Consider the following 14,364-nt stretch of genomic DNA (forward strand, 5'->3'; position numbering starts at 1 on the left):
GTTGAGGATGCCGTCTCGGCTGATGGACAGGTAGTATCCCAGCTGGGTGCGGGTTTTGGGCACGGCCCTGCCCTGACCCCTGCTGCTCTCCGCCTGGGATGTCTGGAAGGGGTAGAACTGCAGCCGGACGATGGGCTCACTGTGGGCACTGCAGAGAACCAGACAGAGAAACCCCACCGACCACCAAGACATCAGTCAAAGAACAAAACCTGTGTGTGGACTATGTGTTGGACATTTAAGAATCAGAATATTTTTTGTTGGTCAAAATCCGTACGTGAGCAAATGTGGCAAGCTGCAATATTTCTAAAGACCTATTCCACGATGATTCAACTGGATTATCTTAGCCATTCTGTGTTGATATTTATAGACTGTGCCTGTATCCATGTATCCTATAGTCAGAAAATAAAACCCAGGAGGCCTAAATGCTGGTGATCTGATTAGTTTTCACCATGCCCTAGACACATGGGGCCTACATTGTCTGGCTTCCCATCCACGTCGCTCCGGCCAAACGCCACGCCCACTGACGTCACTTCTCCACGATGAATGTATGTAGCGACAGATTAAACAGTGGAATTAAGTTCAGTATGAGTCGTCAGGTAAGAGCCGACCCACAGAGTAATCTACTCCCATTACACAGTAAGTAAGAAGAGTAGCAGCGATGTGTCATCCACAGACATGAGTCCCTGACACAGACAGACAAGGGGGAATATATGCCTGCATACACACACCAGACACAAACATGAGCGCGGAACACCACAGAGAGAGAGCGAGAGAATATACATTTCAGAATGCAAAGTAAAAAGTGGGAGTTAGAGAGTTCTTGGGAGATTCCCGGCCAAAATCCTCAGCCTCTTTGAATTATCGACATGTAAAACTAGAAATGGATTGTTAGATGCAAATAATCTCTTTCACTCTCTCCACATACATATAAATGGGAAGTAGTCATCATGTTATAGCCAACCACAATGGGAATCATCCATGTCTATCTGTGAGCCTCTTTTGTCTCACATAAAGCAGTAGCATCCTATCGTTCTCCGGTCTCCCCAGGGATCCAAGGGACGGTACCATACCATGACAATACACCTAACCCAGGGTTGTATTCACAGACTAAAACATGGATGGACTAGTTTTCTATTGCAAAAGTTTGGCCACGGTGTGCCCTAATGAATAGAACCCAGGTGAGCGACCACTAATACAGGGACGATCCTACAGGCAGACACACATCATGAGCTAAATGTACTTTATGTCCAAAGCCAAATCTGAAATGGCACCCTATTCCCCATGAGTGATATAGAGGGTCGAGAATAGTGTGTCATGTTGGATGCAGTCATCAAGGATTTAGGAGGAAAGTGGAGAGTTATAAATGTTGCTTCCTGCTTGTAAGCATAGAGATTCTCCAAAGAGTCTAATGAACCATGGGTTTCATGAGCAAGCTGCCTGTGGATGTATTCATATAAGATAGAAGACAGTAAAATCATGGGTGAGGAATGATGAATCATTCAAATTATTCCATGTGAAACAGAAACAATGGGATCATGTATTATTCAAATATGTCCCTGTGGACATTGCATTCCAGTCTAGTCTAGTAGAAGTCTGGCCTGTATCAGTGTGTGTGTGTGTGTGAGTAGTCCTTCAGTCATTTCAGATAGGAGATTCCTATCACAGTCTTCCTCAGTGTCTCAGCACACAGACACCTCCTGGTCTAGCCCTCTGTCTAGTAACAGGGTAGGGATGCTCATAAAATAATCATTCTGGGTGGCGGCTGGGGGTTTGAGTCAGAGGGGGCTCACTGTCTTATGAGGGACACAAGTGGCGTTCTATGGGACACACCCACACAAGCATGTCACAAGCATGTCTGAGGACAGAAGGATTTGAAACTCTATTTATCCCCGTAATTCTGATTACCCACGCATTAACCCCTGCCCTGAGAAATAAAATAGACAACAGCCTTTTTCCAGGGTCCTCAAAACTACCAGCTTGGCCAGACAGACACCCACTTAGTCCACACCGCCGTCACAGTTGGTGTCCACCTTCATGAAGAGGATGTCCACATCTTCATCGTCAATATCACCCATCATCTTCTTGATAGCCTCGAGAAACACATCCATATACAATCCTTTGAGAGAGGGAGAGAAAGACAGGTGGGCAGAGAGAGAGAGAGAAAGAGAGAGAGCGAGAGAGAGGAGAAAAGAGTCATTAGGATAATATAAGAGAGGGGTATAGGTGGAATCTATGTAAGGTTTTCAACAATGGAGTTTCACAGAAAATTATTGACATTCCAGAAAAGCTAATGCCACAGCAGTGGAATTCCAATCTGAAAGCTTCACCTGGAAATGGTGTAATGTGAATTTCACATTCTGAACCAGGATTGTTTTTTGTCAACACAATACTCACAGCAAAGACCTTATTTTCAATGACGGCCTAGTTAACAGTGGGTTAACTGCATTGATCAGGGGCAGAATGACAGATTTGTACATTGTCAGTTTAGGGATTCGAACTTGCAACCTTTCGGCTGCTAGTCCAACCACTAGGCTACCCTGCCGCCCCAGGATAAAAAGAAACAGCCAACAGAAAACATTTACATGGAAATACTGTTTTATTGTTTGTAAGAAACTTGATTCAGCAAATAGGATTTAACAAGCAAATTAAGAAAAAATAATGAATTTCCAGCTGAAGAGCAGGAGAGAGAAAGCAAAAAAAGAGAACAAAAAAGGTGGCACAAGGCCCACAGTGTACAAGAATGTCAGCACAGATTGGTGAGAATGTCACAGTGGAGATCTGATGAGCACCACTGATCTTTTGCACCCCCAAAACATATGGCCTGCTTACAGTGTGTGCTGTGAGTAACATCCTTCCAATAACCACTCTATTCTAATCATTGAAAATATCAAAATAAACAACAAAAACAAAAAAATGGGAATCAAAAGGCAAACAGAAAGTTGATCGAAGTTAGAGGTTAAGATTGGCAAAGGGTTAGATGAAGAGGCCATTGAGGGGTTGTCCCACTTGCATATAAAATGGGCGTTTACAAAGACAATGAAAGCGCTCCAAGATGACTACTCTAGATGCTAGACTCTAGATGAAATCTTAGTGTGGCGATATTAACCGAAATTGCAGTTATTTTTCCATTTTAAACAACTAATTGCCCGACATCGGTTCAATTATTTGAATTACATTTGGTTCATTTTTTTCGTGCACATTGCAGTTTCTCTATAAATAATAAACTACAATGATCCATTGCGCATAAACGTATCCAGTCAGTTTCTTTTAGAATGCGCGATCGCGAGGGATATAGCGCAGCTGTTGCTTCGAGCAGTATTTCTACCTGAAAATACATGATCCAAGTGATTGATAGTTGGTATTCAGCGATCAATGTATGCCTTATTTACTTGGAATAACTACAAATTAGTGATTTTTAGACAGCATATGCAGCAGAGCTGAAATGACTTGGAATGAAATTAAGTCAACAAATAAAACCAATGTAATATATACACACACACACACACACAACTGAGATATTTAATTAAAGGAAAGTAATATAATGTTAATTAAGCAATAAGGCATGAGGGGGTGTGGTATATGGCCAATGGCTGTTCTTAAGCAGACGCCTCCTGGAGTGCCTGGATACAGCCCTTAGCCGTGGTATATTGACCATATACCACAAACGCCCGAGGTGCCCTATTGTTATTATAAACTGGTTACCATCGTAATTAGAGCAGTACAAATAAATGTTTTGTCATACCCGTGGTATACTGTCTGATATACCACAGCTGTCAGCCAATCACCAGCTCGAAATAACCAGTTTATAAATGAGCAGTAAGCAGTAATGAGCAGTCACTACCATCATGGGACTTAATTGTTTTATTCTGTGTTACAGCATTCAACCCAAATAATCAAAACCGAAATCCGTGATTGTTTTCTATTAATCGAACCGACCCTCGAAAAGCACTAAATCGCTCAGCGCTATGGAATCTGCTGAAAAGGATGATCGTCACAATTAGTATCTCTGTGTATTAAATATACACGTTCATGTCCCAATACGTTCCGGAAGTGGTTATGCCAAAAAAGTTGACACATTGAATTAGGGTTGTGATCCTGATTAAGCAATAGACAAACGTAACAGAAAATGATAATTATGATACCAGGCATGAGTAAGGATTTTGCATGACATTCAAAGGGCCTGTTTTAGTGCCAGATAACTGAAGTACCCTGCAATGTTAAAATGTGTGCTGCTCCCATGTGGACTCCAAACCAAATGGGCAATTACCTAATCAGCATCAGAAAATCCCAATCATGAAAAGCGAATGATGCCTCGCTAAACGCAACCGATTGATCCTATTGCTGCTCCCATTGTCGCATTATTGTACAATTTAAAACATTATTTAACGAGCCCTGCTAGGAGGCAATACCTTGGACTAAACAGTTATGTATTGCTAATCATTGGAGAGGTTATTTCTATGAAGGTATTTCATTCAAACGTTGTGCGGCACCAGTTAGATTAAGTACACCAATAGGCTCATAACACATCAATGAACCATCAACGGTATAAAAATGTCATTGGCTTTCGTATAACCGGAAGACTGAAAGTCTATATAATAGCTTAAAATACCCAAGCTTCTGCCAGATTCTCTACACATCTTTATTTCAGAGCAGCAGAGAGAAAAAAAATTGATAAGAGCTTAAATTACAATACTTTAAATCGTATTACAAACATCTGCCAAAAAAAAGAGTACATCAAAGTCACATCTATGTAAGTTATTAAACGTTTTTTTTTTTTTTTTTTTACTCATTAAGAATAAAGCAATTCAAAAAAATAATCTGATCTTCTAGCGCAGACTGGCAGTTCTATTTGCATATCAGCGTTTTGGGCCTCAGAACCTGTCACTGGTGCAGTTGCTACATGATCAAAACCAACTCACAACTGGAGTGTTAAAACATGCTACAGAACCAGGAGTATTCTGTTTGTTGAGTAAGTAGAAATGAGAAGAGAAAGAAAAAAACAGCAAAGTCACTCACCTTTCACATTCCCTAAGAGGATGAATTAGACACAAGAGGCTAAATCAAGTTAAAACTTCCCCTGCCAACTGACAAATGATATATTGGGAGAAAAAAATACAAAAAACCCAAAGCAGGTAGTTTGGGATGGACTTGGGACCAGGGGAGTTTCTGGCATCCACAGTGCACATGCCTTCCAACAGCCAAGAGACAAACAAAACAGATAAATCACGCACAAAGTATTCCACCGTAAACTTGTAGTTCTAACATGTTTCTTCAGCATTAAATATTGTCATGTTATGAGCTGTCCTGTATCTTTGAGAAAATAATGATAATAATAATAATAATAATAATAATATCCACTTTCCTGGAATAAAGAATAGCACTATTTAAAACAGGTTCATCTCCAAACTGGATGAGACCAAATGAAAGAATTTTGAAAATATGAGAGTTGTGGTTAGTGAAGAAAACAATTCTTCCACAATAAGTACACTAACCTTTCATTGAACCCATCTAAAAACACTTTCTCTATTGAAATGATTAGGAACTTAGTACATTTTCTCAGACCCATAAAACAATATACATGTGGGAAAGACTGTGATAATTTGGGAAACAAGTCAACTAAGAAAAATACAATGTACAAAAGTGAGTGCAGGTGCCAACAAACTTTTAACTCCAATTCCCGGAAGAGACAGAAAATGAGGGAAAATATCAAGAAAAAAAGCTGAATCTTAGACTGACAGTTCACTCTTCTGGACCCAAATAGAAAGCCAAAATAGTCGCCTTCTTCCAACATGATGCCAAGACCGACTCTGGCACAGGCCAATAGGATGACCCGAAGAAGGGGCTTCAGAGGTACTTCACACTACTTATTTCAACTTGATCTGAGAGACAATTTTTGTTGTTGTTGTTGATATAGTCTATTCAGAGACCAAGCAATGAATAACATGATCTGGATGTTTAGGGTGTGTTACGCAGGGTGAGGATGGGAGCTGTTGTAGCTGATTGAAGGGGCTGGGAGGGGGGGGGGGGGGGGGGGAGTAGTATTAAAAGTTGCACGGTCCAGTCTTGAACATTAGAACTCCTCGTGGTCCTCTGACTCAGCGTCCGGTATGACGAAGCCCTCCTGAAAGCACAGACAGATGGATAAAGAGAGTCAAAATACTCGCATTTTGATCTAAACCTGACATGTGTCAAATACTTCTTAAAAAACACTTGCGCAGCATTTGATTTGCCTGGTAGAGGCACAGATGGAATAGTGCCAAAAGTGCAAACCACACTAAATCAAGCGCACCAGTGTTTTGACATTTATTTGACTCAGATGAATGAGTTTCGAACAGACTGAACCAATCATACGCGGCCTGATGGAGGGAAACAGCACAGTTTGTCCAAGCTGTATGATCGTACTTTAGCATTCCACTTGAGCTACATTACATGCCAATCCACGGATGGAATTTTAGAGGGCATCAGCAGTTGCTTGAACCAAAACACAGGCTTAAAATCTAAGAAAGCTAAAGTTGACCCACGAGGCTCTGCGTGTAACGTTTACTAAACTCACGTCTGTGGCGTAGAGTATATCTACAATCCTCTGCAGTGTGGGGTCACCCTCGCCTTCCTTCTCTTGGCAGATGAGCTCAATGTTCCTCAGTTTGCCAAAATAGAAGTCCCGCTCCTTCTCCATGTCCTGGATGGTGGACTTCAGTATATTCACCTGGGAGGGAAAGGGCAATATGCATATCTGAACTTCAGCCAAACAATATGTGAATACAGCAATTGTTTATTCTAATACATGTCAAGGCACATGAATGGAAGGATGGATGACAGTACTTCCTGGATGAGTTCGGCCCGCTCCTCGTCACCTCCGCCAGCCCCTGGTCTTCGTGCCGAGCTGGGCGCCATTTTGGGTGCTACCTTGGCAACTGCTGCCCGCTGGGGTGCTGAGGGGAACAAGCAACTAATTAGAATGAGATGGGGAGAGGTTGTTATTGACAAGCTCAGTAGATTTCAATATGGAAAGAGTCATCTCTCGACTGCTTACAGCAGTCAGTTTCTCTCAGTGTTTCTATTCTCCCTCCAACCCAAAACAATTTGGTTTTCGTTGCTTTCGATTGACAATTTTAGTTCAAAAGGTCTCAAGATGTTGATTTTTGGGGCCTTTGTGCCCTGCCTGGAACATTATCTAGGGGAACCTTCTCCTAAAAAAATTAAAATACAATCATGGCACAGGCTGAGCCACCACTCACCAGCATTGAGGATCTTCTTGGGTTTGTTGAGGGCAGACACGGCAGGGCTGGGCATGGTGTCTTGGCCCTGCCGAGCCTCCACAGGGTCGTACTCCTTCCCATCGTAGTTGGCATCAAAGAACTTCTTGAACCACTGCACATACTCAAAGTTGTCCTGGAACTTGCCTTTTATCAACTTGTCAACAGGGATGATCTTGAGAGGAACAAATAACCATGTTAGTGGATTCAACACCACAAAAATGGGTTAGATAAACACTAGTGGATGGCAACGCCAGACACAGTTGATTTAGCCTAAACATGCATTGCAGAGGTAACTACCGTTAAATGCAGAATGAATATGGATAGAACACAGACTAGGAGGATCGTCTGAGCCGTTGAATTGCGACTCCACCTTGTCCCTGTACTGGCAATCAAACAAGCAAAATGCCAGTTCAGGGAATTCAACGGCTCAGACACCAGACGTATGTGGCAGGATCTACAGGAAATCGCACACACTACAAAAAGAAATCCAGCCACGTCACGGAGACCAACGTCACGCTTCCAGACAAACTAAACACCTTATTTGCCCGCTTTGAGGATAATACCGTGCCACCGTCGCAACCCGCTAACAAGGACTGCAACCTCCCCCTCTCCTTCGACATGGCTGACATGAGTAAAACATTTAAACTTGTTAACCGTCGCAAGGTTGCTGGCCCAGACGGCATCCCTAGCCACATCCTGAGAGCATGTGCAGACCAGCTGGATGGTGTGTTTACGGACATATTCAACCAATTCCTATCCCAGTCTGTTGTCCCCACATGCTTCAAGAACTCCACCTAACTGGCCACCCTAGACCCACTTCAATTTGTTTACCGCCCCAATAGGTCCACAGATGATGCAATCGCCATCACTCCCCCCTATCCCATCTGGACAAAAGGAATACCTATGTAAGAATGCTGTTCATTGACTACAGCTCAGCATTCAACACCATAGTACCCTCCATGCTCCTCATCAAGCGGGAGGCCCTGGGTCTCAACCCCACCCTGTGCAATTGGGTCCTGGACTTTGACAGGCTGCCCCCAAGTGGTGAAGATAAGAAACAACATCTCCCCTTCGCTGACCCTCAACACTGGGGCCCTACAAGGGTGCGTGCTCAGCCCCCTCCTATACTCCCTGTTCACCCACGACTGCATGGTCATGCACGCCTTCAACTCAATCATCAAGTTTGCAGATGACACAACAGTAGTGGGCCTTAACACCAAGAATGACGAGACAGCCTACAGGGAGGAGGTGAGGGCACTCTGTGTGGTTTCAGGAAAACAACCTCTCACTCAATGTCAACAAAACAAAGGAGATGATTGTGGACTTCAGGAAACAGCAGAGGGAGCATCTCCCTATTGACATCAAAGGGACAGCAGTAGAGAAGGTGGAAAGTTATGTTCCTGGGCGTACACGTCACTAACTGAAATGGTCCACACACAGACAGTGTGGTGAAGGCACAATAGGGCCTCTTCAACCACAGGAGGCGGAAGAAATTTGTCTTGTCACCCAAAACCCTGACAAACTTTTACAAATGCACAATCGATAGCATCCTGTCGGGCTGTATCACAGCTTGGTACGGCACCTGCACCTCCCTCAACCGCAAGGCTCTCCAGAGGGTGGTGCTGTGTGCACAACGCATCACCGGGGGCAAACTACCTGCCCTCCATGACACTGACAGCACCCGATGTCACAGGAAGGCCAAAAAGATCATCAAGGACATCAACCACCCGAGCCACTGCCGTTTCACACCGTTATCAACCAGAAGGCGAGGTCAGTACAGGTGCATCAAAGATGGGAACGAGAGATCGAAAAACAGCTTCTATCTCAAGGTCATCAGACTGCTAAACAGCAATTACTAACTCAGAGAGGCTGTTGCCTAAATTAAGACCCAATCACTGGCCATTTTAACTTAATAAATGGATAGTCACTTTATACAATACACTTTAAATAATGCCACTAATAATGTTTACATATCTTACATTACTCATATCACATGTATATACTGTGTTTTATACCATCTACTGCACCTTGTCTATGCAGCTCGGCCATCTCTCATACATATACTTACATGTACATATTCTCATTCACCCCTTTAGATTTGTGTGTATTAGGTAGTTGTTGGGCGATTGTTAAATATTACTGCACTGTCGGAACAGAAGCATTTCACTACACTCACATTAACCTCTGCATGTGACAAATAAAAATTGATTTGAGGGACTTCGTCATGACACTTGAAGGGAGAAAATCCAGACTCAATTTTTTGCTCTCCATCTCACACACTCGACTGTGCAGTAGCAGAAGCCAACAAATACGCCATCCAACTACTGGCTGAGAACTAACGACTAACTAACAGAGAGGAGTCTGTATAGGATGCCAACAGTCCCCTCTCTTCTGGCACAGGAAAGTAAATATCAGTGAGCCACAGTAGACAGAGGCCATGCTAGCTCAGCAGGAAACAATTAGCAAGCAGTGCCAGAGAAGTATAAAGCAGGGAACTGTACAGTTTAAAAAACAAAACGGAAGCAAACAGGAAAAAAAACAGGGCGGGACCTACCCGAATTTCTCCAATAGAAACTCGTTTGCATTTTCCGTTTGGAGTAAATGGTTTGTGCAAAACGTTTTTCAACAGAATCGCCGTAATGATTACACACACTATGGGCAACTCAGATGTCTAAATCCAAATGAGAAGCCAAAGATTAGGATATTAGGTTTAGAGAACATCTAAGAGACAAGTAGGCCATGTCTTTCGGTTGTATGAATTCCTGTACGCACTTGGTGGTAATATTGAAATGGTTAATAAATTGCAAGACAACACATGGTAAAGACAGGAAGCAAAAGGATTAATAGATACATATTCTTCAAAAGCAACCGGTTCAACAGATGAAAAAACAAATATACGTAGCCCGGCAAATAGGTACAGCTCTGGATGTGGACTAGAGAAGTGGCATTCAACGTCACAGTTACGGGGGAACTGCAGTGGGGTCACCAAAATTATTATTTTTAAACTCAGAGAACAGATTATTGTATGGGACAACAAATGTTTTTTTTTACTGGGGAAATTTGTTTATTTTCCTTTTGATAAGAGAATAAAATGCCATGAATTGAAGGTTAATTGTTGATGTAAAAATCAAAATGTATATATTTTATGGTTGTATTATTAGATTTGGGGTGTGGTTTTGGAGAAATTATTGGGGACAAATTGGTTCCCCATAAATTCTGCTGGGGAAGAAAATGGAGTCCCCGCTGAAAAAGTTTGAATACCACTGCTCTATAGCCTAGGCCATGCTGAGAGGGAAAATAGAATAGCCGACTTACTTTGTCAACACCCATTCTTTTGAAGCCAGCTTGCAAGATCTTGTAGTTGTGAATGAATTCGTGCTCAAGTTTTGCAGCAAATTTGACTTTCTTCAAAGGCACACAGCCAGGAAAAAGCATGTCCATGAACTGGCAGTAGGCCGCACCTTTAGAAGACAGACACACCAGGGGTCATCACAAATCCTATTGAACTATTCCTCTTTGATCACACAAAAGGAAATTAGGCTAAACCTTTAGGCTACATCAATTATAGGATTTACTTTAATTTACTCAAGTATAAGCAATCTCTGCCGTATGATGTAATGCAAGAACAAATGCATTTGTGCCATCCATACCCATCCACTCACCTGAACATAACAGCTCTATCTTGGTAAGGTTGATCTGTAACGATTCATTAATCCATGCAAGCATGTCATGACGACTCAAATTGTCACTGCACACTGAGGTTGAGTAAACGTTCACAGCCATTTTCTGTTGAAGCACAATGGAGAGATTTGTTTTCAAGTGTATGTCACGTTAGAAAAAGCACAAAGTTACTAGCTAGTAATCATGTCAGCGGCACAACAGGTGCCACCTAGCACTGGTTCAGTGGGGGACCATTCCTGAAATGAGGAGAAACGATCATTTCGGTTTTTCCTAATAAAATCAGTACTACTAGCTAGAGATTGTACCGTTTCTGACCTGTCTTGCATGCCAGATACCGTTAGTTAGCTAGGTAGGGTGGGCCTGAAAAGGCTAACAACAGTAGTCAGCTAGCCAGCTAGCCAGCTAACCAACACCAAGGTAAACAGAGCCAGCGTTAGCTTACTAGCTAGTTATAACACCACCAGCAAGCCTGCTAGTATGAGCTAAATAGCTAGCAAGGTAGCTAAGTTACTACATAGCTTTTTGAACTAGCAAACGTTACTGTATCAACTTAGCGGACGTTTGAATATTAGACATGCTAGCTAGTTATATTTAAATAGTTAGCTAACTAGTGAGTAAACTAACGTTAGCTAGTTAGACAACTGTCAGCTGACTTATACTGGATGGCTAGCTACCAACATGTCCCCTGCCCAACTCAGAAGGCTAGCGTGCTACAGCTAGACTCCCAACGACAGACGCATTCAAGCCGCCCCGGCCTCTGCGCCCCCGCCTAGGCATCAACTACACAGCTAGCTAGCTAAATGCAAAATGGCAAACAAAATACTTACCTTGTTTTGGAATGGCTTTCAGAACTCTAGGTGTTGCTAATATATTAATTAAACGTAAACTGTTTCTCATATAAATACAGACGTCAATGTTTGCTACTCTTTTCTTCTCCTGGTAGCCAGTTCCGAGTTCAATAATGCCGGCGACAGCGGGTTGATTCCTTTCAGCGCGACTGCGTGCATAGAGATGGGGAGCAGCTTGGTAGGTGCTATCTGGAATCCTTGGGACGTCCTTACCACATCGAAGTAGACATTTAAAATGGTAGGGACGTCCCAAGGATTCTAAATAGCACTGATCGGAGCAGCTTGGGCGAGGCTAGACCTACAGTCATTGAGCTAGAACAGGGTTTCACAAACTCGGTGCACTTTTTTTTTGTTTTTTGCCCTAGCACTACACAGCTACAACGCTGGGCTAGACTAACGCTTCTGTATCAACCAACCTTTATACATTATTATTACTACAGGCAACATACTAATTTGAAACACTGGCATCCAGGACCTCTATAACAGGCTGTGTCAGAGGAAGGCCCTAAAGATTCTCAAAGACTCCAGCCACCCATGTTATAGACTGTTCTCCCTCCTATCGATCTGCATGGCAAGCAGAAACCAAGTCTCGAACCAACAGGACACTGAACAGCTTCTATCCCCAAGCCACAAAACTGCTAAATAGTTAACCAAATAGCTACCTGGACTATCTGCATTGACCCCAACCCCCACCCCCCTTGCACTAACTATTTTGACTCATATACTGCTGCTACTGCTTATTATTTACCCTGTTACCTAGTCACTTTATCCTTACCTATATGTACATATCTACCTCAATTACCTCATACCCCTGTACATCAACTCAGCACTGGTACCCTGTGTATAGCCAAGTTATCATTACTCATTGTGTCATTTATTCCTCGTGATATTATTTTTTATTTTTCTCTCTGATTTGTTGGTTAGTGCCTGTAAGTAAGTATTTCACTGTTAGTCTACACCTGTTGTTTTATGAGGTATGTGACAAATATGATTTGAAACGCTTACTTTACATAATTTCTTTACACTTTACACCGGTGGCACAGAGTTTGACAGTGTTCTAATTCTACTTTATGTTGGGAAAGGCATGCATGCTTCCCTCCAAACCTTGAACTGCTAAAGTTGTATATCAAATGTACTATCACCGTGACTTCATCCCTTTCAACCCTTTATTCTCCTATTTGGTTGTAAAGTAGTCACCAAAGGCTCCTTTGTGCTATGAAAGGGACATTTCATCTGAATGGCCTCTTTTCACGAGACATGACCCTACACACTCACAATGCAATATATGCACGCATGCACAAAACGAGAGAGAGAGAAGAGCAAGAGAAACACACAAATTAGATAATCATCTACATGGACATTGGGTCATTTCCAGTGAAGACATTCCATTTGGAGCTCATTATGATAAAAGAACAGTGGTTGTTCCCAGTGCTGCACGGCTCGCTGCTTTGAGGTAGGCCTGGCTCAAATGTGAATATTTTACCCGAAGATCTTGTGGGCAAGTATAGTAGTTTAGCTTTTAAACACATAAATGCAAAATGTAAAGTGTTGGTCCCATATTTCATGAGCTGAAATAAAATATCCCAGAAATTATCTATACTCCCAAAAAGCTTATTTCTCTAAAATGTTGGCATATCAAGAAGCTGTTTAAACAGCATGATCATTACACAGGTGCACCTTGTACTGGGGACAATAAAAGGCAACTATAATGTGCAATTTTGTCATACAACACAGTCACAGATGTCTCAAGTTGTGAGGGTGTGTGCAATTGGCATGCTGCCTGCAGTAATGTCAGAGCTGTTGCCAGAGAATTTAATGTTCCTTTTTCGACCATAAGCCATCATTTTAGAGAATTTGGCAGAACGTCTAACAGGCCTCAACTGCAGATCACGTGTATGGCGTCGTGTGGGTGAGCGGTTTGCTGATTCCAACGTTGTGAACAGAGTGCCCCATGGGGGCGGTGGCGTTACGGTATGGGCAGGCATAAGCTATGGACAACAAACACAATTGCATTTTATCGATGGCAATTTGAATGCACAGAGATATCATGACGAGATCCTGAGGCCCATTGTCGTGCCAATCATCCGCCGCCGTCACCTCATGTTTCAGCATGATAATGGACGGCCCCATGACGTAGGCATCAGTACATAATTCCTGAAAGCTGAATATGTCCAATTTCTTCCAAGGCCTGAATACTATGTCATCCATTGAGCATGTTTGGGATGCTCTGGATCAATCTGTATGACGGCGTGTTCCAGTTCGCACCAATATCCAGCACAGCCATTGAAGAGGAAAGTGACAACATTCCACTGGCCACAAGCCACGATCAACTCTATGTGAAGGAGATGTTTCGCGCTGCATGAGGCAAATGGTGGTCGCACCAGATACTGACTGGTTTTCTGATCCACACCCCTACCTTCTTTTTAAAGGTATCTGTGACCAACAGATGCATATCTGTATTCCTAGTCATGTGAAATCCATAGATTAGGGCCTAATGAATTAATTAAAATGAACTGACTTCCTTAATTGAACTGTAACTCAGTAAAATCTTTTAAATTGTTTCATGTTGCGTTTAT

General features: G+C 42.5%; 1 protein-coding gene across 2 annotated transcripts; it reads right to left on the bottom strand.

The window, feature by feature from the left end:
* Nucleotides 1–2,577: 2,577 nt before the first annotated feature.
* Nucleotides 2,578–12,102, bottom strand: LOC109907851 (microtubule-associated protein RP/EB family member 1-like). Of its 2 annotated transcripts, none has more exons than XM_020506097.2 (7): nt 11,768–12,102; nt 10,922–11,045; nt 10,575–10,720; nt 7,239–7,431; nt 6,823–6,932; nt 6,554–6,706; nt 2,578–6,121 (listed from the first exon to the last, which is right to left on the bottom strand). In XM_020506097.2, the coding sequence occupies exons 2-7, from the start codon at nt 11,040–11,042 to the stop codon at nt 6,071–6,073; spliced, it is 774 nt and encodes a 257-aa protein (XP_020361686.1). In that variant the 5' UTR covers nt 11,043–11,045; nt 11,768–12,102; the 3' UTR covers nt 2,578–6,070. The 2 variants fall into 2 exon arrangements, with proteins under 2 accessions (XP_020361686.1, XP_031649878.1); XM_031794018.1 differs by lacking the exon at nt 11,768–12,102 and adding an exon at nt 11,256–11,277 and having other exon boundaries at nt 4,761–6,121.
* Between the last annotated feature and the right edge of the window lie 2,262 nt (nt 12,103–14,364).

This window comes from Oncorhynchus kisutch, linkage group LG17 (assembly GCF_002021735.2).
Source record: "Oncorhynchus kisutch isolate 150728-3 linkage group LG17, Okis_V2, whole genome shotgun sequence".
Taxonomy (NCBI): Eukaryota; Metazoa; Chordata; class Actinopteri; order Salmoniformes; family Salmonidae; genus Oncorhynchus; species Oncorhynchus kisutch.